Source organism: Podarcis muralis, chromosome 7 (genome assembly GCF_964188315.1).
Source record: "Podarcis muralis chromosome 7, rPodMur119.hap1.1, whole genome shotgun sequence".
Lineage (NCBI taxonomy): Eukaryota > Metazoa > Chordata > Lepidosauria > Squamata > Lacertidae > Podarcis > Podarcis muralis.
This window is the reverse complement of record NC_135661.1, coordinates 31,344,416-31,372,217: the sequence shown is the minus strand read 5'-3', so window position 1 is coordinate 31,372,217 and position 27,802 is coordinate 31,344,416. Positions and strand designations below refer to the sequence as shown.

Below are 27,802 nucleotides of genomic sequence, written 5' to 3'. Positions count from 1 at the left end.
AGAGAGAGAGGGCCCAGCTTAATGATGGAAATGGAATATCGAAAGAAAAACGAACACCAGAAATGTGTGGTGCTGGTCCAGAATTTGGTCCATCACTTCGTACATTATGTTACATCTCTTCGGAGCAGGATTATGCAGCTGCCCTTTTGACCTCTTGATTTGTGCTATAAGCTTGTTTTAAAAAAAAAAGCTTTTATTTGAGGGCCAACATGGATCAGCAAAACACACACACACAAATTAGGCCCTTACAGCAAATAACTTTTTTAATGACAAGCACCACAACCTTAGTATTATTGCAAGAACCGTCAAGTACAGTTGTATTTTCACTGGCTGGTTTAAAATGAAGAAGTGTGTTGGTGGCATTCTGGAATGAGGAAAGGAGTTTCCTCCCTATGGTAGAATCTGCCAGAACTGCTGCAGTGGAGAACTCACCTGTATTCTAAAGACTTTCTTGTAAGCGAAGGAAAGAGAACTCTGATTAATTGGAATGTAACCTCGCAATATGAAATAATAAATTATTCTTCAAGTTCATTATTTGGGTAAAGCCACCCCTCCCCTTGTAACGAAGCTAATGAGATGGTGTATAATGCTGGCGAGCGTTCAGGATCCCTTTGATGAAGTCTCTGCTCCCCCCCCCCCCCCTTTAAGGACATACGACTCTACACGGCTGATGAATTCTTCCCATCTCCAATGAACTTAAAGCATCTTTCGTTGGCAAAATTATGGGTAGCTAAACACATCCTTGCATATATATAAATATTCATTTCCTTTTTAGATAGCAACTTTACTGGCAATAAATTCTATGCTGTCCTTCAAAATAATCTTATATGGGGGGGTTAAGTCTTCTCTTTGTGGAGAATATCTCTTCTTTCTTTCTTTCTTTCTTTCTTTCTTTCTTTCTTTCTTTCTTTCTATCTTTCTTTCTTTACTTTGTTTTCAATGCAGAAATACTCAAACAAAAAAGCCTAACCACAATGATTCCAGTCTCCACCCCTGTATGTAAGTGAAACACACAAAAATTCACTTGTTTAGTGGGATTCTGGAAATTAATTTAATGACTCTGCAAATGCTGAAAAACTAGAATTAATCTGTCTGGATAAAAAAGGGCTTACAGACATTTAAATGCATGTATCGGGACACTTTATCAACCTAACATAAAATTGTCATCTTATCTTATTATATGACTATTTTATGCATGTGTCAAAAAATTTAAAAATGAATGCCTGTCTATTCAGTCTAATTACAACTGCATATTATCTGTCTGGATGTACCAGTCCATATCATTGTTATTAAATACAATATATTGTATTCACCTTTCAGGGTTTTTCTTTCTTTCTCTCTTTTTAAAAAAAGGAAAACTCTAATCCTTCAACACAGAAAACCCCAATTTGGGGTGCAACAGAATAATGGAAAGAATTCAAAGCCTTGAATACCTGGAAGTGGGTGGTCTTGAACATGATACTAAATGGTTTTGTAAATAATGTAAGGTTTAAGTCTGTTGCTTTATAGCCCACTGTTAGAGCGCAAACACACACCTACTTTCCTGAATAACACTGAGGCATTTTGGTTTGGTTGTTATTTTATTTTTTGTTTTGAAAGACAGTGGGTCTAATATTAAGAATTTGCAAATGGAATCGCTGTAGCTAGGATTGTCTTCAAACTGGCCAAAACAACGGGTTAAAATATGGATTGCTGCACAGTTTTGAGGCGATGCTTGCAAGGTTTATGTAAAAAGCTACAGGGCAGACTCTCTCCCTCTCTCCCACCCCCACCCCCTCTCTCAATGGCAAATAAATTTATTTTTATTCGCACTTTCACTGTTCCATATGCATGCATCTAAGTGTGCAGCTTGTACCCTTCACAATTTCCTTTGCACTTTCCTCTGAAGATGCTCTCGGTCGTGCGCTCTCTTCCCCTCTCTTTCCTTTAATGCATTCACATTCACACTGATCCTGAAAACAGCCTAGACCAAAAAAAAAAAAAAAAAGGCACCAAAAATAATCCTTCTAACACCCCCCCAAGCTAGACCACATTTCCCATAACCCTGTAGCAGTCACAATTCATTCTAATCACTTTACAAAACAATCTTTACTATAAAAAAGGGGGGAAATGCAGACTTGTGAGCCAATTTAAGAAATAACTGCTGATACATCAGTTATTGACTATTTCACTCCAGCTCATCATAGTGCTCAAGGCAAAACGGAGAACAAAATGACAACATCAACTGCACGCAATAAACTGTGGCCCAGGAGACTACTGAAGGGCTAATTGACAGCTGTCAAGCTAATGGGAGCAGTGGCAGCTGATTCTAGAAAATTCCCTTTCCCAACAAGCCATTCAATGGAATCAGGACTTCCTTCCTTTTTCAAAGGTTTACGCTCCACTCTCTCCCTTACCTCCTTTTCCTCATTGTTTTCCACACTTTTAAATTTTATTTTGAGGGGTAAGGGGCTGCAAAGGACAACCTTAACCATAACTAATCATTTTGTCAGCTAAGAAGACTCTGTGCCCCACAGAGAAATATGTGGCAGGTTTGTAAGCAAAGGAAAGTCCCAGAGGCTGAGGCTGGAGGGACTCAGGAAGAGAGTTTACTTTATCACAGCATGCAGTTCTACACACACACACACACACACACACACACACACACACACACACACTACTTGTGGTGTACAAACTTTTTTTAGGGGTTACACTCAACTTCCTGAACTCATATTCCCAAATTCTGGATTTCACCTGAAGACCTAAGCATTATAATTCAGCCTGTATGGCAGATTATCTCCTACCGCCACCAAGGCTATAAGAACTTGCAAATTTCACTGTGATCTCTGATAACCAAAGAGGTTTCCATGGGAGGGAAGTAAAATAAAATCCATCTATTTCTATTTGTACGTTTTCCTGCTGACTTAAGTCCTTTTCAGGAGCAGAAGTCAATTTAAGGATTTTAATAGAACTACATGTACAGTTGTGGGAAATAAAGCATATTTTGCAGAGCTGATGGTGGAATCCACATAGCACTGAAATCCATGACATAATTCCCATTGGTGTTAAGTATTCTGGATCACACCTGAAGCCTTTGCTGTAATTTTTCCAGGCCTCAGATCAGATTTGCTCTGCCTTATTGTTTGAAGGTGGGGTGGCAACATCCTCAGGGTGCAAAGCGAGAAATCTCTAATTCCACCATAACAACAACACCAAGGTGAGCTGCATCTTTAGCCACACAGCCCTATACATGCCTACTCAGAAACAAGCCCCACTGAGTTCAATGTGTATTATAATGGCAGTCTGAAAGCAGTTCTAGGGGACCTTTACAATTCCCAGCCATCATGTCCAACCCCACCTGAAAAGGAAACAGCAATAATCTTTTCTCAATCGTTGAATGAGGGAGATTTTATTTTTTTAAAAGCAATATGTGGAAGCTTGTAATTCCAAGTGAGATAATTATGGCTTGCATGAACTAGAATGGCCTCTGTTAAATGCAGAATCTCCACACTTTCCTAATCAGCAATAAATGCTGTTCCCTTTCTCAGCACACACCATTTTCCAACTTAAATGATGAAAACTTGGTGGGGGGGAGAATGCTATCCAAATAAAACCTTTTGGTACCTCTTAGAAACCCCGTTCAGCACCTCCATCCCCTCTCCTCTCATCCACCCTACTCAACCCAAGTCCTAAAGTAAACAAACAGACACCATCATTTTTACAGATTTCTCTGATTCTTCAAGACAGCTTTAGTCTTCTCCCTTGTGGTGTTCACACTTGGGCTAGACATGAAGGATTTGCGCACCTGTCTGCAATACCTGCTGCAAGCTTTCTCTACGCTGCTGAGAGTCCTTTGTTGTTGTTATTCAACTCCAGACCATTACGAGGGCCCTAATTCCTATGACATGATTATCCAGGTACCAAAGCCCATTTGTCACCTGCAGCAGAAAATTGAGTTAATGCACAACTAAAGGCAACCAGGACTGTGTAATATCAACTTGATTACATCAAACTAGCTCCAAACCTAATTCCGCTGGATGACACTGCGTGGAGCTTGTCATCTCCAATCATTAAAGCTGTCAGGAATCCATCAGGTTTACAGCTAATTAGGTGAACACTAATGAAGCTGGCAAAACAACTTTTCTTTTTTTATGGCTGAGCGGACCTTTCAGTTTGGAGGGGGATTTTTTTTTTCCTAGAGTATTCTCAAGGTTGCTGGAGACTGGATTTCCTGAGTGACGAATCAAGGGATATGTAATGTGTATGTCTCCTCTCTCCAACACACATACTCTCCCTCTACCCCCCCCCCCCTGTTTTTTCTCCTCTTTGCTCTATCAGTACAAAGCAATAAATTTGTCATCGCTCTGAGTATACCACAAAAGCAGTCACGGACCTTACAAGTTGCAGCTGTTAAATAAAGAAGAAAAGAAAACATTTTTTAAAAAAACTTTCTGCTGCATCAAATGGTTTTTTAAAAATAATAATAATAATAATAAGCTCCTCGGCTATTTTTTCCTATACCAACAGCATAGTTTTGTTCCACTTGCCTTAAATAAGCAGATCTCATTCATTCTCTGCCCCCACTCCCTATATCCATTAGCCAAAGGCATTTTGATAAAGTAAAGGCAAGGCAAGTGTATGAGAAAGAATGAAAGCATTCACTCTGCCAACTTCTGATTGACCATTAAGCTATTGATAAATGTGCCTGTCAGGAGAGAGACAATTAAATCAAATATGAAACAAAGTCGTTTTGACGGGTCATTTTGATAGAGCAAATCCATTCTTCCATCTCCTATTAGTCCCGAACTCCCTTTTTTTTGTTAATGAATATTTCTTAAATAACCTGATACTTTACATTGGAAAGCTCTTTTCTTTCTTTTCATTAAAAAAAATGCTGCTATATTAGTTTTCCTTTTTATTTTATTTTTTAAAAGTGATTTAAATGCTTCAGCCAAAGGTGCTCAGCTTTATTCAAAATCTGCACTGATGTTAGCTAGGAGAGATTTCACTTTTGCTCAGTGCAGCACACATCGTAAGTTGTTTGTGAGAACTGCATATATATAAAGAAGAAAGCATGCCTCAAAATATAAAGGTTCAGCAGAACGCACAGCCCAACCCCAATTCCAGCAGAGGTCTGGAGACTTTCCTTTCCTGAACACTGCAAGTTCAAAACTTGGTTTAGCCCTGAGGAACAGGCCTGAACCTCCTGGAAGATATTTCCTTTCCAGTGAAATTAATCATTGTTAAGGGAAACTTCTGAATTCACCTTTCAAGCATTTCTTCGCATTCATCTGAAAGGCAAAAGACGGGATAGGTGCCTACGTCATCGTGTTTGTTACAAACAGAAACTTTTCCTTAACTTCTCAGCTCCTGAGCAAAGTGCTAAAGTGTTGCAAGGAGGAAACAAAAGAGTTTCTTCCTATCACAACTTCAAGAAAGGAAGGTGATCGGTGAGGCATGCTTTGGGGAAAATGGATATGTAGGAATGAAGTTAAGATGCATGTATGCCATGCATGATGATTCATTTCGAGAAAAATCAAACGTGTCGCCCATGAGAGCCAGCCAGCCTGCCTGCCTGCCTGGTTATCTTGTAGACCAAGCCATTTCTGAGAAGATGCTGTTGAGAAGTATACCTTCCTTCTCATTGCCACAAGAAATGATAAACTCCCTGATTAAACATAGGACGACAACCACTTCAAAATCAAAAGGCACTCCAGCATACCTTGCATATGTCTGCTTCCTAAAGATTACAAGAACTTCATCTTCCACACTTAAATATCCACAGAATACTGATCCTCTCCCCTTCAGTACTCTGCAAGGAGGGGATCTTCCAGTGCAAGAAGATCTGCCCTAATCAACTCTCTCCGTCCATGCCACCCCAACTAAAGCAAACCAGAAACCCTGAAAGTTGCACTGGCAGAGCTGACAGGCCACGTGCGTGATGTCATACAGAGTCTGGCGTTACCATGGCAAGTGATTTATTGAGGTTTATTGGGAATGAATAGATCAAAGGCAACTGGATGACAGGCAATCAATCAGCCATCAAATCAAGGATGGCAACAGGCCAAGGAAACTCTGCTCCAGACCCAGATCTCCACCCACCCCTTGCCTTAAAAAGGGCTGCAAAAATAAAAGGTAAGGGGTTTGGTGTTTTGTTTTTAAAAGGAAGGCATGGAGGGAGGAAGAAGTGTTTGTTTTGCAAACCTGGCCTTTCCACACACAAAAATATCCGGTTTGCAAATTTAACAAGAGCTAGCACTGCTGATGGTAAATAAAGTGGACCAGTTTCTTTAAAAAAAAAAAAAAGTTAAAAGGGAAAAGTATATGGATATCCTAAAAAACAAACTCTGGCAAGTGTAAAAAGGAATGTAAAAAAAGATTCTTGACAACCATCTAACAATATCCAGAACCGTTTTTTCCCCTTTTTCCCCTTTGCTCTGGTTTCCTGTGCAGCTTAGTCTTATAAATTAGAAATCAATAGCGTGGAGGGTGTCAAAGGAAGTGCCCATTCAGAAAGAAGAGGGTGCCTGGTGGTGGTGCCCCCCTCTCTCGGTGTCACCCCCAAAGGCAAAGAAAGAAAGTTGGGTGAAGGAATTTTATCCACATGGTCCTAAGCGTCTCTCTGTGCCGCCTGCCAAACGACCTCCTCTGGCACAAGAAACCATAAATAAATAACATTTGGGGTGAAAAACTGGGAGAGGGAACCAGGAAGGCGGTGGGGAAGCCAAAGAGGACCCCAACGGCCCTCTTTGTACAAGTCACCCAGATGATGCACAGTTCAGGAAAGTGCCCCAAAGCTCCGGAATCCAAGGGTCTCAGCCCCAATAAAATCAAAAGTAAGGCGCTGAGAGGGTGGCTATTCCCACCAACCAACCCCCACAACCCCACCCTGCTTCCTAAATCGTGGGAGAGAGAAGAAGCGAAAGAGAGCCTGGCTAACCAGCGGTCAAGAGAGGAGCGGGGTGCAGGGCGGAATCTAACCTGGAGTGGCAGATTCTGGGAAGAGAGGATGTGGGGGGAGCGCCTGGCTCGTACCTGCTGCGCGCCGGGGCGCTTGCTGTTTCCTCCTCGGCATGTTGCAAGGCAGCGTCCGCTGGCAGCGCCCGGAGGAGGCGGCGAGGAGGTGGCGGAGGAGGTGGCCGGCTGGGGGCTGGGGGCCAGCAGAGTTGCTTCAGCCTCCCTCGATCCGGGTCGGAGGAGAGAGCCGCTCCAGGCTGGGCTGCCGCTGCCGCTGCGAGCTTTTTGTTGTTGTTGCTGCCGCCTCTGCTGCCGCTGCTGGGCATGCACGATGTGCAAGAGGAGGAGGAGGAGGAGGAGAAAGAGGAGGCGGAGGCAGGAGCAGCAGCCGGAGAAGGGAGCGCAAAGGACAGCCCTGCTGCTCGCGGGAAGGAGGGAGGGAAGGAGCGAAGGAGGGGGGACTTTGACAGATCGCCCCGCAGCAAGGAGCGCAAGGACTGGGGCCAGCCCTGTGGAGGCGCCCTCTGGGGGAGTCCTTCCGAGGGGAGCCACCCCCAGCCCGGCCCGACGGTAGCGGCGGCGCCTCCTTCTCCTCCTCCTCCTCCGGTCTTCTTCGGGGAGCTCACGGCATCAAGCGCCCTCCGGGGTTCCTGCTGGAGCGGCCGGCCGGCTCTTGGAAGCGCCGCGCGCAGCCTTGCAGTTCTCCAGCCCGGCGCTCCGACGGCTCGGCGAGCGGCGCTCGGAGGGAGCGGCGGCTTCTTCGGCTTCGGCGGAGGCAACAGGCAAAGCTTGAAGGGAAAAAGAGATGATCGCAGCGTGACTCCAACTAGTCGCCGGGGAGAGGGAGAGGGAGGGAGAGGGGGGCGCCCATCACCGTTGCCGCCGAAGCTGCCGCTGCCGCCTTAACTCTTTGCGCCTCGCGCGGCAGCCGCCCAGCAACGCAGCGGGGGCCACGCGCGAAAGAAGAGCGCTCTGGAGTGGGGAGGGGGGAGGCAGCAGGAGAGGGGATTCCCCCTCCCCAGATGGCAGCCGGGAGGAGGGGGAGGGGACAAGGAGGGACTGGGGGAGGATCCCTCCTCCTCCAACCCGTCCCCTCCCCGCTCAATTCAATCCGCAGCCTCGACGGCGCCCATCAGCTTAGGGCGAGTGATCTCGAGGGTGCCCAGTCTGCAGCAGCAGAGCGGGCAGGGGGTTGTCTCAGATGCCAAGCTGCCCAAGGAAAGCAGGGGAGGAGCATGCCTCTTCCCCTACCCAACTGGTGGGCCGTCCTTCTGTCCTCTCCCCCCCCCCCCACTTCGCCCCAGCCACCACGCGTGAGAGTTCTGAAAGCCACCTTTTGGGTATCCCATGGAAGTCTCTGCCCGGAGCCTGAACCCCCAGGAGTGGCCGAGGAGGAGAGGAAGAGCGGCTCCTCGTCCCGTCCCACAGGTGAGACTCACCTTTCCACGCACACACTGTGCTCGGGCTGCATCTCCTAGGTTTCCACCCACCTCCACAACCAGAGGGAACCCCCAGGACAGCATTGGCAGGACCCCCTGTGCCCCCCCTCCCAGACAGAGCTCTTTTTGGGAGCAGGAGAAATACCTGAGACTTCTCGTCCCATCACCCGACAGGAGTTTGGAGGTCCCACCTCGGTTGGGCTCTCCGATCCCGCTCCTATTGCAAACCCCTGAGGTCTGGAGGGAATCTCAGATCTAGGCCAACGAGACAATGATGGGGATACCCCCTCCCAATATCCTAAACGCCCTCTCAGCCCCCGTCTAAACCTCTCCAAGGCATCCTTTGGGTCTCCCCTTATCCCACCTGGATCAATTAACTTGGAGACGAAGCCCATCTCGTGAGCTTCAAAGACCACCCACCCAAAGTCCAGATCCCTTCCAAACATCCCCAGGGGGGACTCCTGGAAAGCTCCCATTTCTTGACCTCTCCGCCCTATGTTGCTCCGGGGTCCCAATCCCTCCCCTTCTCAGACAACTCCTTCGAAATAATCCCCCTTAAACAAAAACCCCGTGGCTTAGAGATCTTTCTCTTCTTCTCCAAAAGGGAGAAATAAGAAATCCATCGTCTTCCTTCCTCTCCAGCTCGGAGGAGAATTCCTCCAGCAAAGTAAAGTCTGGGAAGTGCGTGGAAGGCATGCGGATGGGGGTGGCTGGCAGGCGCGCGGGGGGGGGGGTGTTGGCTGGGAAGGGGTGAGCCAGAGTTCTTCCAGGCAGCCTCTCCCGCCTGCCCACCCCTCCTGAAACGCGGCCGCCCTCCGGTCATCCAGGCCTTGACAGCAGATCTGTCAAGGGAGGCCAGCGGGAGAGGAAGGGAGAAGGTTTGCCCAGCTCTGCTATCAGGGGTGCTTCCTGCTCCCTTCCCTTTCAACCACCGCCAGGCGCCTCTAAACTCTCCCCCCCCCCATTCAGTATTCAGTGGCAGCACCAGGGCGGGGGATTCGGGGGGGGGGAGAGCACAGAAGGGGCAAAGTATTTTTCTAGGCTGGAGGACTGTGTTCCGCATGCCAAAATCTCTGGAAGTAATAATAATAATAATAATAATAATAATAATAGCAGCACAGGTCAACAGCAGGAGTCCAGCAACAGAGGTGCAAGCTCCTTGTTAGGGGGTGCAAGCCCCTTTGAAACTTGACCCTGCTGCTTTGATCAGGGGTCCCGGGACTTAGGATTCGTGAGTCCACCAACGTAAAGGAAGGGGTTTTTCGAGGGGGTGGGGAGGAGAGAGACATTGACTTGGGAAGAAGTTCCGCCGGAGTCGGTGGTACTTGCATCCGAACAAGCATAAGTAGGAGCTGGGTTGCACGTGCAACTCTCCCCTACCCCACAACAAAACGCTTCACCCAGGACCCAGCATTAAAACGGAAAGGAAAGAAACAGCAGCGCCCCTCCAATCGCTTCTCTCTCTGGGGCCCAGAGCATTCATGCGCCCCTCCGGGATTCACGCCCCCCTCTTGGCATTGCTGCTTCCCTGACTTACCAGCCTTCCTTGCTGGGTGCTTTTTCAGGCTCCTGCAAGCATATATCCAAGGTTTCCGGCTTGCAATCCTCTTTCTTGCTGCAGAGGGGATCCACTTTAGGAGCTCTCTCCCCTCCCGCCCCCCCTCCTCTTCCTGCCTTCCTTCACGTCTCTGTCCTCATCTTTGCAAAGGTCCCCCAGGAAATCTTTGCAAACAGTACGGGGAAGGGGAGGAGAAAATAATAATAATAATAAAGACCAGCTAAGCTTGGTCCATTGCAAAAAGAAACAAGCCTCCCAGGTTTTCTTCTTCACCACACATCACACCACGTACTTCTTAAATTTTTTATTTTATTTTTTTAAAGAGGCTCTTTCAGTCGCTCGCTCGCTCCCACCCCGCCTTGCAAGTCCAAGTTCATTGGTGGGGGAAAGAGATCTAGGAGGGTGGGTTTTTTAAAAAAAGAAAGAAAGAAAAAGAAATCCCTTGCCAAAAGAGCGCTTGGCGAATCGATGCGCTGCGCGTTCGATTGGGTGTTCCTGGCTTGCAATAGGGTACGGCAGAGGGAATGGAAGGGAGGGAGGAGGGAAGAGGGGGAGCCAGAGAAGAGAGGATGGACTCTTAACTGCGTTTCAAGTGCTTTATGAACATGGATCAGAAGGTAGAGCCAAGCACCTTCTCGACTGCCAATTGCACCCCCTCCCTCTTTCTCTCTCTCTCTCTCTCTTCCTCCCCGCTCTCTTTTCTTTGTGTGGCTGAGAGATATTTAATAACAGCTCCCTGCAATGCCCGGGCAAGCGCCTGGAGACCCAGATCCTTTTGCTTAAGCGCAGCAAACATCAGTAGCAAAGAATTTTCCTCTCTTAAAAAAACAAAATGATGATGAAGAAGATGATGATGATAACAATTTGTGTGTAATCTCCTGCTTTTTTGAGTGGGGGGAAAGAGTGATCTCACTTTTTCACAGTAAGGTTTTTTTTATAAAAAAATATATTAAGAAACACACTGCAGTCTGTCCTAGTCTTTGAAGATTTTGGGATGCCTCCCAAGACCCTCACTCGGTACAGATGTTTTCAGATGTTGGGTTTTGCTGTGCGGGGGAAGGGATTAGGTACTTTTTCTTCTTTTTTCTTTTTTTGCATTGAAGAGTAGCAGGGGAGGGAAAAATATGCTGCTGTTTGCTGTTGAATGGTTTCCTTCTTCTTCTTTTTAAGAAAGGGAGGGGTGAGAGAGACGGTCCCTTAGGATGAGACACACACATGCACAAACAGAGAGAGAGCAAAAGTATTTTGCAGTCCTCGGGAAATTGCCACCGCCAGCGTGGGAGAATGTTAATTCTCTTGCCTAGGAGCAGAAGAGGGTGAGTTGTCTTGTCCAGGGTCGCTGGGCTCCATTGCATTGGCGTCGGTTTGCTGTTGCAGGATCCAGGATCTGGACACTGCGAGAGGCGATAAGGGCTTGCTTAGCAAACCCTTAGTCTACCCCCTAATAATAATAATAATAATAATAATAATAATAATAATAATAATAATAATAGAAGAAGAAGAAACATTTCCTCTCTGACTTTGCTGGTGGGTTGGTGGCGGGTTGTGTGTACCAGGAATGAGTGAGTTTTCTATTTTATTTCCCCGCAATCCCGATTCTCCGAGTTCCCTCTGCTTCTCTGGCTTTGCATGCCGTTAGATCCGCCCCAACATCTGTCCATCTCCCCCATTGGCGCATCCATCAGTGTCACCCGGGATGCGCGCGTTGCAACTGCAAGCGCCGGGCAGGCGGAACGGGAGGCTGGGAGATTCCGCACCAATAACTCACGCGCGCGGGGCAACTTAAGCAGGGAAGAAGGGGTCAGCTTGCCTTTGCAGCAAATGTGAGCGCAAAGTCTTGAAGCGGCGGCGGAGGGGAGAGCAGAGAGACAGAGACCCAACAAAGTCCGGAGAAATGGAGCAGCTTTCCAAAATGCATGCTTGTCAAACCGCGTAAAAGCGCACGGGGTTTGTGTGACCAGCTACAGAGAGCTGCACACGATCCTAAAGCGGAGAATGCGCGGGTGTCCAAAGCAAGGCGCGCGCGCAATTGAGACTGTTATTATTGAGAGTTTTTGCTCAGCCTGAGAATCGCTCGTGGTTATTAGGGCTGTGTGGGTGGGTGGGTGGGTGGGTTTTTTCCCCAAAGGAGCGGGGGTACACTAGGCGATATCTGGGTTAGACAAGATGTAACTGAAAGCCGTGAGGTCCGGACAGAGATAGAGGCCTGTTTTGCAACCCGAGCGGGGTTTAACTTTTTGCACCGAAGCAAAACTTTCCCTTTTCTTCCAGGCCACAATGTTTTAGAATTAGAAGAAGGGCCAGCTAATAGCAGTTTTATTGGCCAGGAAGGGAGGCGGTTTTGCGTGCAAATGCGTAGTAAGCCAGAATTTTAAACCGGGGGGTGGGGAGGGAAAGGACCTCCTTCTGACCTCGCTCCCCGCTCCCGCTCCCGCCCCCGCCACAAATAGTGTGGATCCTGCTCTTCATTGGATTCACTTCCCCCTGAGCTGAGTGTCGCATCAGGAACCCCTGGTGTGTCTGAAGGACCACAAGAACCCAACACAAACTTGTGACCCCCCCCCAACCAATCTACTCCTCATTCTCTAATCCTGTTCTTCTTGCATCCTGACGATGCCATGGACCACTTTCCTATTAAACAGTGGTCCAGAATTGGATGGATGGAAAGAGGCAGAGGAGTTTGGACAGGAAGAGAGGGGCACTACAAGTCGTCTAGCCCTTGCAGCCCCCCCCCCCACACATTTTCCCTGCAGCTATTAAATTAGAAAGATCTGCATTTTAGCAAGGCAGGCCCAGTGAAACTGCTTCTTTTTAATTAGTCAAATACCTGCAAAATGGCATTGAATTTGCAGGGAGGGGATACACCCCCCCCCCAGGGTGCTAGGTGTAAAGAGAAAAAAAGAGAGAAAACCTTGATCTTCCTCCCCCACGTATCAGAAACAATATTCGCTTTTTTCTTCTTCTTTTGGTAAAACCAGGGAGCTATAATGTAAAATGGGAGGAGAGGAAGAGGATTCCCTTTATAATTCACCTCCTTAGTCTTAATTGTTCCGGGGACTCAAACCTGGGAGAGTTTACCTCTATATGGAATAAGTCTTATGGAAGGCGCTGGAGAATTTGGGCTGAGAAGTTTGGCTTATTCTTGGGGGGTGTTATTTTTTATTTTTGCAAAAAGAGGAGACTCTCTTGATGGTTCTTATCAGGAACTAAGAACGTAAAATGCAATTGTTTTAATTAAGGTGTTGCCGTTTCGGGATTGGGGAATGAGCATAGCATTTCAGAGAACTTCGGTAGCTCAGATGGAGAGAGATGGGGGGGTGCCACCTTTGCACAGGTCTGAAACTAAGAAGTCTGCTAAACATGGCAGTTTTCAGATAAGACCCCTCTTCTTTCGGGGGGGGCGACTTGCCCCCGTAGGGAATCACGTCTGCTAGGCTTTACACACCTATCTATAACTATTTATATTTATTTATATTTTCTTAAAGGAACTTTTGACATTTTTTGCTATGAGAAGTTGTCGTTTTATTAAACAAAGCAGAAAATATTCTACTGGGTTGTAACGTCACAAGAAAGTTCACTTCTCAAATACACTCCCCCCCCCCTTTTTTTTTTAGATAAAAGAAACTTATTTGTAATGAAAGCTTGATTACCAGTATTCCTAAAACGGTCGTAATTACATTGGGAAGGTTGATGATTTTAGCAGAATTAGAGGGAGGACTTGGCTTTCGAAAAGATCAAATCTTCCAAAGAAATTGCCTCCTTTTTCAGCGGCAGACAATCTGGCAAGGATGATCTATCCTTAGGTATTTGAGGCGTGGGTACCAAACTGGGCATGGCTACGCAGACGCAGATTTGCCACCGCTGCTGGCTGGGACCAGCTTCGTAGAGGACCTGCCTTAGTTCCTACATCTTTTCTCTTGCTGGAAGCACAAACAGCTAAACACCTAACCTCCCCAAATCTTTGCACTAACCCGGTCGTTTCGCGTTGAACGTCATTAAGAAGGAATCAAAAGTTCACCCAAGAAGTATTGCGTACTTTGTTTGTAGGAGTGTTGCTTAGGCCTCGAGTAATAAAACTGGGAGTAAAAAGAGGGGGGAAAGCCCTACATTTGCCAAGGGCTTAAGGGAACTTGAGGATCTGATCCTGCAAAGAGGACAGGTCTGGCCTGTGAGTGGAGAGAGAGAGAGAGAGAGTCTGGAGGCTGAAAAGCTTTGCAGAAATACATTGCAGAACAACGTCATGAGCAAAGGTAGTCGTGTTGTTATTGAGAAGGCTGCAAGGGGATGATCGTGTGCGTGCGTGGCGGCGGCCGACCTTTTCAGACTGGGATCTGATTCCTATCATCTCCCCAAGAAAGTTTGTATTTGTAGTATTAAGAATCAGATACTCATTCTTAAAGAGGCTGTGAACCCTTCTCCCTAATATATTGTGTGTGTGTGTGTGTGTGTAAGTGTAAACAGGCAAGGCAGAATGAAATTGGCAAGGTCCAGGGACGTGTGTGTGTGTGTCTCTGTGTGTAGCATAAATATATCTTGCCTGTCTATTAAAACAAGCAACTTGGTAATAATTTTTCCCCTCCTGTGCCAACATTTTCTTTTGTTCTAAGGTGAAGCAACAACTAGTTCCACCCCCTCCCCCGATTTTAATTGCAAGTTTAATTTTAATTTCTCCCAAGGGAAGGAAAAGAAAATATTGGGTGTGTTCCCCCCTCCCCTCCTTGACGAACAGTAAGGAAGGAAGAAATGAATGAACATAAATATGAGGGGTCTGAGGTTTTTGTAGGCTTGGGAAAAAATACTCCCCCTCCCATAACTCCTTCACTCCTTCCCAATGACATCCTTCAGTTCTTTTCTCCTTTTTTGAAGGGTGGTGGAAATATTGGTGGGGAGGGGAAATAGTTGGAAAAGTAATCATTAATCCTGAAATGTGGGAGGCGGAGCTCTGGGGGAAATTGCCCCAAGTGCTATGAAACAGCAACAATAACAACGTATTTTCTTTTGGAAATTACTTGCGGGTTCCCAAAGCCCTCGGATACAAATTAAAAAGAAAAAGGAAACTAAGTTTGTTCATTTTGGCTAAGAACCCTTTCTCGAATGTAAATTGTTTTGGTAAGCGAATTTGCACGGCAGCAAAGTTTTCTTTTCTCTTTTCCAGCAACTTTGCCCTAACGAACCAGATGTTTTGTCTGCCGAGCCTCTTAAGCGGTGGTGGTTATAACTCCGACAGTTTTTAGGGTTTTGGTTTTTAACAGCCCAGAAATCCAGAGCTTGGAACTTTTAAAAACCGTTTGCAATCAGCATGTGGAGAGGTGTAGGGGGGCGGGGCAAGTCTCAAAAGACTTCCACGTCGGAAATGACCCCCACAAGCCATTGATCTGGAGAGTCTGAGCAATTCTTTAACAACCCCCTTTCCCACCTTCTGCTGGTCTTTGCAAAATAATTGTTGTTGTTTTAACTCCTTTAGGTTTTGCAAACGGGCTCAGCAAGTCCTGCAAGGAGAGGAAAAGTTCGATTTTATGTATCTCATTTATTTATTTATTTTAATTGGGAATGTTGCTCGGATTCCGTGCCTGCCTTCCCTCTCTGGATTACTGCCATTCCCGCATAAGGAAAAAAAAAAAGGAAGCGATGTTTAAAAGAAACTCAGTTTTTCCTTTGTATCAGATCCCATCTCACAACCCTCTCCAGATTATTTTCCCTGTCATCCCAGTCGCTGTCTGGAAGGAGCTCTTGCGAGGTGTGTGCGTGCGTGTACTTGAAACACCAAGCGCCTTAACACAAACACCACACACAGGAGAAGCTAAAACTGGCCAGAGGCTACAATTGGCCAGAGGCGCTCCTTCTTGAACTAAAGCGCCCAGTAAATCAGTGCAATGGGGGCCAAGTCAGAAGAGCCCCAGATGGCCAATGAAAACGGTTTGCAGAGCAAAGGCAGGTATCCGCCAGTTGCCCACGACACCTCCCCAACTGCGCTCAGGAGCGCCACACACTCCAGCCGGTCTCTGGACTTTTGCGCCCAGGAAAGGGCGGCGGCAACGCCGCGCCTTGACCTCCCTCTGCGCGGGGCTGTTGTGGAAAAGTGGCTCTTGCGCCTTCCCGATTCCCTTTTGCGCCACGACCGTAAGGGACAACTAGAGAGCATCACGCACGGACACGCAGCCCTCCCAAGAGTCCCAAGGGGATATATAAGCTTCCCTGGATAAGTTTTCTGCTCTCATCCTGCTGAGGCCACACACATAAGATCCTGTACATAGGCATACACATGCGCGCGCGCGCTCACACAAACACACCCTTTCTGGAAGAAGGAAGGGGGGGGGGGAGAGATGGCTTTTAAGCACCACTTTCCGAGGCCGTCTCCAAACTCTTTCCTAACTGAGGGCATCAAATTGGGGGTTGGGGCAGTGCAGATTTTCCAGGTGGGGAGTTTGCAAAACCTCACCTGCTGCAAACCTTGTTTTAGCTTGTTTTAATTGCAGCTGAAGGTATATATATTTTCTTTTAAATCCACTAAAGCCGACCAGGTTATTCAACCTGGATCGAACTGCAGGAATTTTGGTTCCTTAAAAAGACAAATTTTGTTTGCGCCCGCTTCCCTCCATTTGTAACTGGGACGTCCTGTTCTGGGTTGATCGCTTCCCAGCCTGAACGCAAACCGAGAGAGCGCTCAGGGGTGGTTTTTTTTTTTTTTTTTTTTTTTTTTTTTTGCAGAAATCTGGAAGCTGCAGATGGTTCTCCCGCCGGAGAGAGAAGCAGCGAAGAGAAATCTCTGCAGAAGACAATTGCCCATCGCTTGGGAAGAAATAAGTTAACGCCTGGCAGAGCCGCGGTGCGCTCTCGCTGGGCAGCGGGAGGGAGGAGGAAAGACACGGATCCTGCAACGCCACCAGAGGCGACAGCAAATGCTATTTATATTAAGCCATGAGAGATTAGTCAATTTCACACACCCTTAGGAAGTTTTTGCTAGCGGACGCCTTTGCATAAATGGGATTGCTCTTTTCTTTTTCTTTTTCCCTTTTGCTTGCTTTTTTAAAAAGAAGGGCAAGCGTAGCAAGTACCACGAGCAACGTTTTTGGGATCCTGGATCAGGATATCCAGATCCATCCATGTATTTATTTATTTTTTAAAAAAATCTATAATATATACTCAATAAAGCTTGATTCGCTTAAAAAAGAAAGCACAAGTCATTTGATTGCATCGCATAAACGGTGTGTGAGAAAGAGAGAGACTAAGAATTCGTATTTTCTTCATGTCCCCGTCTTTGACACACCCACCCACTCACTCCTTCTAAAAAAAAAAAAATGTGCTGTTTTCAAACGCCTCTGTGTAAAACAATTAAAAATTTTTTTTGGCACCGATCCATTAAAACGAATAAGTCTCACTTATTTTGGTGAGAGTTACGCATGTGCTTAAGCAGGGCGGAGGCGCTAGCAGTCCCAGACAAGGATGGGTGATTTACAGCAAGACAAATCCTCTCCCGGCCCCACGACCCTTTCCCCCTTCCTTCGGCACTGGGATGGTTTCGCAAGAGAAACAAGGGGGTTTCTCTTTTGTCTAGGACACAAAAAGCAAAGGCATTTCTGGATTCCAAGACAGACATCCGTTAGAGCAGGCGGTGGATTCGAAAGAGACCCCCCCCTCCCTTGGCACGCGTTGGTGGTGGGGCGCGTCCCTAACTGCGCCTGCCCTTCCAGCAGGGTCTCCGGGGGTTCCTTAGCAAAAAGTGGGGCTGTCAACGATTAAAAACATCTTTTGTTGCTCGATTACTTGTTTTGCTTTTCATTGATGGGAGGATTAAGACGACTCTCCTGGATGTTAACTGTCATGATAACTATCCCTTAAGGAGAAGAGGTGGAGGTGGGCGGGGGTGACCTGATGTAAGGGAGAAAAGAACATCGAAAAAGCCTGCAGGATCAGGCCAGTGGCCCATCTAGTCCAGCATCTTGTTCTCACAGTGGCCACCTAGATGCCTGTTGGAAACCCGCAAGCAAGACCCGAGCCCAAGAGCCCAGTGATTCCCAGCAACTGGTATTCAGGAGCATTGCTGCCTCCAACTGTGGAAGCAGAGCATGACCTTAGTGGCTGGCGGCTACTGATAGCCTTATCCCCTTCCACGAATTTGTCCAATCCACTTTTGAAGCCATCCAATTTGGTGGCCATCATCGCTGCCTCCTGCGGGCGCGAGTTCCGTAGTTCAACAACGCACCGCTGCGCAGAGGAAGGACTTTCTTTTATCCGTCCTGAAAAGAAAGGAGAGGGAGGGCACCGGAGCAAGTTTGCCCTGCAGAGTTGTGAGGGAGAGTGACGCTCGTTTAAACTCTTGCCTTTCACAGCTCTTAAAGTTGAGGGGTTTCCTGCGACCCTGCAACCAAGTTTACGCGCGCTGCGAAGGCACCAGCTCGTCTTTTTTGCAAACTCGTTTTTGCGCGGGGCTTGTCTGCGACCAAGAGCCGCAGCAAGTATTTGGGATCCCTTGGCCCCTTTGCAACTGCTGATGCTCAAGCATCAACCTGGAAACTTTTGCAGGAGAAGCGAGCGCGCTCAATCCCACCCCTCTGTGCTATGGTTCCTTCTCCCAGGAATGCTTATTTCTGATCATGAAGAGGTGCCTGGAGCTAAACCATTTTACCATTTGGGGCGGGGTGCTGCTGCTGCTTAGATGCACATCATCATTAAGAGAGTTATTCTAGAGGCATCTCTGCCTGTGCTGTACACACCCATTTCGTTTGTCCCTCAATTGTCTGTGGCTAAAGAGTGTAGTTGAATTTCTGTTGACACCTTGCCAGGGGTAGCAAATGTGTTGCCTGCCAGTTGCTGTTAAACTAAAAGTCCTATCATCCCTGACCATTGTCCGAGCTGTGGCTCATGGGAGTTGTAGTCCAACAGCATCTAGAGGGCATCACAATGACTGCCCCAACGCCCCCCCCCCATACCAAGTCTGTTTGCCACAGATTCCCCACTGTGCGGAATACTTCAACATTTTGAAAAACAAACAAACCAGAGCCCTATTTTCAGGCTCACCAATGATGGAAAAACACTTTGTACATGCTTAGAGACATTCCAGCATTACGGCAACCCTTCCAAGGCTCTTGTCCCCAATGCTTCATGCCTAAACGTATTGCTCACCCTTTCCCCACAATGGATGAGTTCTGATTGTAAACTCAACATTTTAATCTGTAGTTAATGAATGAATCAAATCAATGGCTATTAGTGCTTTCAAACTTTAATTGAAGGAGCATCCCATGTACTTTAGTCCAAAGCATCACTTACACTGCCTGTCATTCACTTCGGCTGATCACCATGCCATATGAATTTAAAAAAGGGCCCACTTTATTTGTAAGAAATTACAAATGTCTCGGTTGGGTCTGAAAGCATTAATTGATTAATCAGAATGATGATTTGATGAGTTAATTAACTGCAAATTAAATCATGCTTTCATAGAAATCCTATATGCTGGAGAAAGGGGGCGCGTTTGGCAGTTAACAGGAATGACTGAATGAACCTGAGCACTTATTCACAATGAAAAAAATATCCTCTCATCTACCGAATGGGTTTTTAGCAAACAGGATTTTAGGGAAGAGAAACAGAAATTATTCGCTTCCCAGGATTTTCTGAGTATCTGGATTTAACACAGTTTAGGGTGTGTGTAAGCTGGTTAAATAGCTGCCGTTGCAGTGCAATGAAGGGGGATGACAAGGACTTTTCTGACCCTTTAACAAAGCTACAGTTTCAAGTGCAGGGGTCAAGCCATGGAAAAGCTGAGACTAAGGTTGCCAACTTTTTCCCTCTGGCAGGGCTCTTCTGCTTTGTATAGCTGCATGATGCAATCAGAATGTCAGCAGATGAAATATCTCCCAGCATGGGAACGCAGAAGTGAATTTCCATATATTATGCAACTGTTAAATACTGCTAAGTGCTGCGCTGACATCTCGAGAAGTTTGATTGCACCATCTCCAGAGCCCCGTTTAAGCTCTAGTATCTTGCATTCATTTATTAATCCAATTCAACTGTAATTTTAGGTAAACGTTTTGAAGGTGGCACCTGGAATTGGGCATGTGTGTCCAGTATTCAATTTTAATCCATACAGGCCTGCCCCACTCTGGAACAGGGAGGAGGCTGCACCAAGGCAGAGTGACATTCTAGACACAGCTGCCCCTACCATTAGGCAGAGTGTAGTGAGTTCCTCAGACAGCTTGTTTTGGATGTCAAGAAGGGACAGCAAAGGTATCTTTGTTAGCGTAAGTGACAATACAACAATAAGAGGTGATTGTGGGATTTTAACTTGGCCCTCCTCAAGTACTACACACCTTGAATTGGAGGAGGGAGAGGTGTTAGCATTCTGCCTCAGGCAGCAAAATGTGTTGGACCTGCCCTGACCATACATGAGGGGGGCGGGACGAAGACACATTTTGAAGAACACCAATGCTACATGTGCCACAGAATGAGATGGTAGAATTGTTAGCTGAGAAATACTGCTTTGCCTATGGTCACTTATGGAGCTGTAGGATGGGACATTTGAACCAGGCCCTCCTGGTTCAGCATCTTCTGTACAATACCACACTGGCTCTGGTTGAGGGCAATGACTGTTCACAGTAGGTTTAGAAGGAAGCTGATCATGTTTAGATGGAATAGTTTGCAAGAACACTAAACTCAAGCTCCTTGATCATGGGTTTCCAGAAGTGTCTGGAGCCCACTTGTTAAAATAGGATTCTGGATGAAATGGACCTTTTGTCAGACTGGGATTATGTCCTTATTCCAGAAGAGCAGCTGTATTTGTTCCATCAGGCACTAGGGATGGGCAAATCTGTCAATTTCTGTTTCTCCCTCTTTGTCATTTTCCCAATCTTAAATTCAATTATCCACACTTCTACATCCATTTGAAGTTTGTTTGTTTTTGCTCATGAAGATTCACTAGTGCGTCCTCGTGCATTTTTGCCTAATATGCACATTTTTGCAAAGCAATTACCTTTAATTTTTCCTGTATGTTGTTTCCACCTATACACATTTCTTAGCACATTACTTGATCAGAGAATTGCGTTGCAAAATCCAGAGCAGTGCAAATTTTGAAGGCCTGCTATGTTTCTTATATTGTCTTATATTGTTTCAAAAAGTGTGGATAAGTTAGACCCACCTTTAAATGCGATGTGAATTGAAATTCTCCTCCATCCCTATCCAATGCAAAATGGTCTTGGGTCGCCTTAAAGACTGACAAGATTCCATGTTTGCAGAAGCTTTTGCAGACTTCCATTCAATGATGTGGACTCCAACCTACAAAAGCCACAAAACAGAGTTCATTAATGGTTAAGTCTTTAAGATGCTGTAGTTTTATGTCTTCTGTTCCTATTCTCTCTTTAATTTCCAATGATTGTCACTAAGGCTATTATTGTTGCAGCTGTTGTTATTGCACACAATTTCTTTTCTTTCTTTCTTTTTTTAGGGTAAAGATTGAATTGTCCCACAAATCCTTTGCGTGGTGTACCAATTGACATTTGTCCCTGCTCGCTCAGGGACAGCTGAAGGATTGGAGCAGTAACCTCGAGAACTTTGGGGAAAGCGTTTCTCTACATATTTTTGTTTGTGCTCATTAGGGTGATAAAAGCAGGACAGGCGGTTTCATTTTCCCCGTTAGTTGTGACTACCGTTCGTGCCATCCAGGTCAAACGCAACGTGGAAAGTAAGAAAATCTGACACCATCATTGATCTGCTCTCCTTGTACTCATGTCATCCCCGTACACTAGAGACAAAGAAATGTGGCTTAAAAATTGCAATTAACCAGCATTGGGGCAGGTGCCTCTCGTTGGCTATTTATTCTTTTCAAACTTCATGTCGTCCTGGAAGCAACACTCATTCATAACATTCATTCATCCTTCCAATAAAAAAAAAACAAAAACATTGCATGTACAGATTGCATGTGCCTGTTCATATTCACCTTCTTTTCTTTTTATTGGAATCGGGGAATTTATGTGTTTAGTGCCTTATGGTTCCTCGCAAAGTTTGCTTGAGTCTTGAATAAATCTACCCCCCCTCCCCATTTTAAAAAGCATTAGCTTCCTTTCAAACATTCCTTAACCTTTAGTGTTTTGCAACTTGATGAAAAGGAAAAGGTCGATTTGTTCAGAAGGGATGCGTGTGCTCTGTAATTGTTCCAATAGCTACGGAGTTTCGGCCTCACTCTGGGCTTTTGCTTTGCTTTTTAATTTCTACAGGAGCTGTCTCTGCACCCTCCCTTACACCCCCCCCCACCCCACAATTGTCAAATCAAGCCCTGATCCAGGTGCTTTCATTTAGGTTTACTTCTCAGTGGGTGGTAAATCTGGGACTGGGTTCTGTGCTCCAATTGTCCCTGATAAGTCACCGTTCCTTGCTTTTTAAATTTTCATTTTTTGCCTTTTGGCGGATGTCTTGCTCAATTTTGAAACTGTGAGCTGTCATTTTTCTGGGTTTTGCTCCCTCCTTAGGGTTCTAAAGGGTAAATCTCTCAGTGGGAAACTGAAGCCCTGAAGCTCACTGGCAGAGCATACACTTTGCAGGCAGAAGGCCCCAGGTTCAACTAGGAGAGGACCTTGCCTGAAATCCAGGAATTCTGCTGCCAGTCAGGATAGGATTAGGGTTCCAGTGCAGTGATGACCCTATCTTGAGTCACAAAAATCTACCTCAGGTAGCCGATGCTAGGGGTCAGGGAGGAACAACAAAAGGCTGAGGGACAGAGCTGAGTGGGCCATGTTGCCTGCTGCCACTGCTGAAATAGATGTAAGAGATAAATACATTTTACCATCGACCATTTTCTCCAAGGAGCTCAAGGTGACATACATGGTTCACCCCTTATCATTCAGCCCCCACAACTGTGGGATATGAAACACAGGAGCAGTCAAGTACAACATTCCTAGAGTGAACATGTTTACACATGGGGAGGGATGTTTGTCCAGCCAGCAGCTAAACTTCCTCTTTCCTTCTAGACTAGGACAAACTTCCTCTGCATGTGACTAGAGGTCGGTGTGGCCTCACCTGTGCAGGTAATGACAAAAGCACAGGGCAGGGCAGCCATCTCTCTCTCTCTGACTACATGCATCAAAGAAGCAACATCTGTTTAGCCAAAGATGCTCTCTTGGCCTCCAGCCAAGAGAGGACAAAGGGACTGTCTCCTTATGAGATAGTTTCCAGGTGTATGTTACTTTTCTAAGCTAAGTCTGCCTTCTGGGATCTGATTGTGAATAAGAATGTGAGCAAACTCTTTTTTATACTTTTATAGAAGACTGTTGTGTCTTATCTTTTATGAGGGAATAAGGGGAAAATACCAGAACAGATATTATAGAGGCTTTAGAGAGCCTGAGCAAACGCATCCGCTGTGAGTTTAAAAAAGGGGAATGTTACTCTGCTAAATCGTGAACTTGTTTACACAAGTTGGAAAGGCTATAATCAAACAAGATATCCTCTCCTGCATCCCTGAACATTCCCACAACAACAACAACCCTGTGAGGTAGGTTAGGCTGAGAGGCAGTGACTGGCCCAACGTCACACCCAGTGAGCTTCATGGCCAAGTGGGGATTCGAACACTGGTCTCCTGGTCCTTGTCCAACACTGTAACCACTATACCACACTGGCTTAGTTGGTATTCCTTGAAATGGTTTGGGGGGGCGCCATCTCCCAAACTTTCTTGAGCCAGCCCTGTGGGAACAGAAGTTTGCATGCGGAAGGGCGTCACATTATTTTTTCAAAGGTGATTGCAGGGAAGTCATTGGGTTCTGGGCCACTTATGCAATATGTCACTCCTTAAAGGTCCGGGTAAAGTGGTAAGATAGGAAAGGACTGTAGCTCAGTGGCTGGACACCTGCTTTGTAGGCAGAAGGTCCCAGGCCAGCATGGTGTAGTGGTTAAGAGCGGTAGTCTCGTAATCTGGGGAACCGGGTTCGCGTCTCCGCTCCTCCACATGCAGCTGCTGGGTGACCTTGGGCCAGTCACGCTTCTTTGAAGTCTCTCAGCCCCACTCACCTCACAGAGTGTTTGTTGTGGGGGAGGAAGGGAAAGGAGAATGTTAGCCGCTTTGAGACTCCTTAAAGGGAGTGAAAGGCGGGATATCAAATCCAAACTCTTCTTCTTCTTCAATGCCCAGAAGCTTCTCCAGGGAGGGCTGGCAGAGAACCTTGCAAGAAACAAGGGTCCAGTGTGTGAGTGTAGGAGAGATCAAGCACTCCTCTTTAGCTACAAGACGTAGGTTACAAACACACCTCTGTGTTTGTCTGCAAAAATATTGGTGGTGATGCTCCAGTTGGCTAGTGGGAGCTGACAGGACTGGATGCGCCTCCATTAAAAATCGGAAAGACCCAGCACCTGAAGAACTATATTCCCTCACATGAAGCTGCCCAGGCTCTGAGAGCTTAGGGGGGAAGCCCTTTTCTTGATCCTGTTACCCTCACAGGCAGACTTGGTAGAGAGCCTTCTCAGTGGTTGCTCCCAGGCTTTGGAATTCCCTTCTTAGAAAGATCAAGACTCCCCCCAACCCTTGTTCTCCTTCTGTTAGTAGATGGAGACTTTCTTGTTCCTTTTTTAAAAACAACAACAGTTTATTTAAAGATTTTCCATAAATTTGATACATAAGATTGATTATCACCATCTTCCCAATAAAAAACTGTCTTGTTCCAATAGGTTTTTGGAAACTGACTGTTTCTAAGGAATGGGCTGGCACTGCAATGTTTTACTGTAATGATCTGCATGTTTTAATAGATCATATTTGTGTGTGGGGCTTTTTTTTTCCAGCCAGAACTCACCAGAACTTAGTTCCAGCACCTCTCAGGTGGGTGCCATTGCCATTATAAGAGAACAAGGGAGGCATTCATGGTGAGTACTGGAACCTTGTGTGTGTTACTGTTGTTGTTGTTGTTGTTGTTGTTGTTGTTGTTGTTGTTGTTAGTTTTAAAATTCTTGCTTCCCCCATGTGCCCTATGTTTTTAGCTGTTTCTATTTTAGCTGTAACCTGCCTTGAGTCCTTGTCAGGGAAAAAGATGGCTGGTAATAATAATAATAATAATAATAATAATAATAATAATAATAATAATATCTATGCACTTAGAAAACTGGATCTCAGGAAGAAGGGTTATAGTCTAGCCTTCTCTCTTCCACCATTTTTTCTCTATATGGAGAGAATCTTAGGAGCAAGCAACATGTCTGTCCCTGTCTGCAGTCTCAAATGGTACAACCCAGACACAGGCTTATTGCCGTAGTGAGAACTAGGTCAAGAAAAGCTGGACTGGGTTTTTTGTTTTAAATGCTTTCTGGGTTGACATGCTATAGAAGGCCTTTATTATATGGCTTTTTAAAATGGTGACCTAATCAAAATGTTTTCTTTTTGTAAAGTTCGGGAACTGGGCAGGTCAATGAGAGCTGTCTTGGAATCATGTTTATTTGCACCTGCCCCATTGTTGCAGAGATATTGAACTGAAGCAGCAAGGAGATGTTACTTTGCAAGTAGGATATATATAGATATACATTCATTTCCTTATGCATTCCAAATGAAAGCTTAACAAATAGGAACCACGATGATGCTAATAATGTAATGGATCAGGGGCTTTTGGGATGGAAGGCCTATACTGATTTCCATGCACAAAGATTAGCATCAAACAGAATTTTGCAATTGCCTGTGTAAATTCTTTCCTGTAATGATAAGAATGCACCTTGAAGCTGTGGATTTTGATCCCAGATACAGATGTACACACACACACACACACACACACACACACCACTCTGCATCTCACACAAGGTGTCGTGGATACTTCTGGAAGACAAGCAGCTGCAATAAGAGAGATCAGAAAAGGAGACTTAAATTGATACAATTAATCCCTTGGAAATACAGCAAGACTATCTTTCCTTATTCTTGCACAGTTCAAACATCCAGAGAATATGCTTAATTAAAATTTGGCTATACATTTTTAAAAGATAACAAAAAAATAAAAGAAATGGGCTAATTATATTGCTCTGCATTCTGCTATGTATTTATTTTTTTTTTAATAACATACTTTTCCAGCTTGGTCCAATCCCAGGAGATGTAGTTCCTCATTTATAAGAAGGTCCCGGGTGGGATTTTAAAAGGGGGATATCTTATAAAAGGAAAATATATTTTGAAAGTGGTTCCTTGAAAGGATCAGTGGCATCCTGGATGTATCTGTGTCCAAAATGTGCATCTTCCAAACATGCAAATGTTTCTCCTCTAAGGATTTCCCATCTTGTCTTCAAATTGGCGAAGCAGGCGCTGCTGCCTTCAGCTCTTCCTCACAGTTCCCCAACTATCGTAAATAGACGGTTTTGAAAATTTGTTTTATTTAATGAACTGAAAGGTTGAGTCTTCTCCTTTGCGTATTAACTCCCCCTAATATATGATGGTACATATTAATGGTCGTTAACAAGCTAAATGCTCTTTTTCCACAGAAAGCCCACAGGAGAGAGAACGAGGGGGAAAATATCCCCTCATTTGAGATAATTTCACTGAATCGTTGCTGTGTTCTCCCCTCAGGGCAAGGTGAGACGTGTCCTGGAAATATGTTAGAGAGAGGAGAGAGGGCATCCAGGAGCTGAGAGCGAAGATGAGGCAGTCTTCAAAAACTGCTGGCCTGGGAAAATCCAGATTCGGAAGGGAAATCAATTTTGCAGTCCTATTGGTTTGGGGCCATCCCCACAGAAGGCCTTCCTTCCTCCTTGCACCATCTCAAAACCTTTCTCCTCTTCTTCTCCCCACTGTTGGGATTCTCCTCAGATCCCTGCTGCCTTTAGAATGGAAGCAGAAGGTGAAAAAAATGGCAGCACTGCTTGGAATCTTAGGCCTCATCTGCACTATACATGTCTTCTTCTAATTCTTCTTTGGCGAGTAAGATTGTCTTCCATAAAGACGGTTTTAACAATGAGTCAGTAAGTGACTGTAGAGGCCAATTCTGGATCCACACATCTTTCCACAGTGGGGACATTGGTTAAAGCACAATGAGTCCCCTTTAAACAGACATGGCTTCCCCCCAAATATTCTGGGAGCTGTAGTTTGTTCAGGGTGCTGACAGTTGTTAGGAGGCCTGTCTTCTCCTCCCAGAGCGATGACTCCCAGAGTCTTCTGGGAAGACGGATTGATGGTTAATCTGTTCTGGGAACTGTTGCTCTGTGAGGGGAATAGGGGTCTTCTAACAACTCTCAGCACCCTGAACAAACTACCCTTAATAAACTACCTTTCCCAGCATTCTCCGAGGGAAGCCATAACTGTTTAAATCAGTGGTTTTCAACCAGTGTGCTGTGGCACCCTGGGGTGCCTTGAATGATGGCCAGGGGTGCTGTAGGGAGGGTGTTCAAAAAGCGGTGAGATGCTGCCAGCTCTGCAGGCAAGGGGCGACATAACTGGGCTCCTGAGCCCCACAGAGGTGCCTCAGAAAGAATGTAGTTGGTTAGGGAAGCCATGGACTCAAAAAGGTTGAAAACCTCTGCTTTAAAGTGGTCTCATAGTGGTTTAAATCAATGATGCAGATGGGGCCTCAGATTACAGCAGCACACTCCTGCTTTTAAGTGGCTACAAAACCACAATTCCAAGGTGTTAGCCAAGCCTTAAAAACACACAACCAGAATTCTACCATCATATTTTAATTTTTTAATAAAAAAAAATAGTCAATGAAACCCCTTCTTGCTCATTCACTGCCCCCAAAGATGACCAAATGTGAATCTGATTGACTTCTGCAGCAATTAAAGGCAGAAGATCTAAATGTATGGGAATACAAACGAATGTCAATAAACTTTTAATGTACTATTCAACTTCCACAGCTGATTGTTGTTTGTTGTTATTGTTGTTTTTTTGCCTGAGTAAGACATCCTAAATTAGCCTCAGATTTTTCTTACAGAGAACATTTTG

General features: G+C 45.7%; 1 protein-coding gene and 2 long non-coding RNA genes across 4 annotated transcripts in view; 2 read left to right on the top strand and 1 right to left on the bottom strand.

The window, feature by feature from the left end:
• Window positions 1–7,137, bottom strand: part of TSHZ3 (teashirt zinc finger homeobox 3) — a 110,878-nt gene extending 103,741 nt beyond the window's left edge. Inside the window, exon 1 of one of the 2 annotated variants that reach the window (XM_028740297.2) lies at window positions 7,015–7,137. In XM_028740297.2, coding sequence (XP_028596130.2) covers window positions 7,015–7,054 — 40 coding nt within the window. In that variant the 5' untranslated portion in view covers window positions 7,055–7,137. Of the gene's footprint in view, window positions 1–6,960 lie in introns of both variants that reach the window. The other variant, XM_077931493.1, reaches the window with a different exon arrangement.
• A 1,065-nt stretch (window positions 7,138–8,202) lies between these two features.
• Window positions 8,203–27,709, top strand: LOC114602285 (uncharacterized). The gene is made up of 4 exons (XR_013393611.1): window positions 8,203–8,364; window positions 21,368–21,604; window positions 24,685–24,765; window positions 26,435–27,709. It is a non-coding gene; the product is annotated as an uncharacterized LOC114602285 (long non-coding RNA).
• Window positions 11,075–17,693, top strand: LOC144328400 (uncharacterized). The gene is made up of 2 exons (XR_013393612.1): window positions 11,075–11,249; window positions 16,642–17,693. It is a non-coding gene; the product is annotated as an uncharacterized LOC144328400 (long non-coding RNA).
• Window positions 27,710–27,802: the final 93 nt, after the last annotated feature.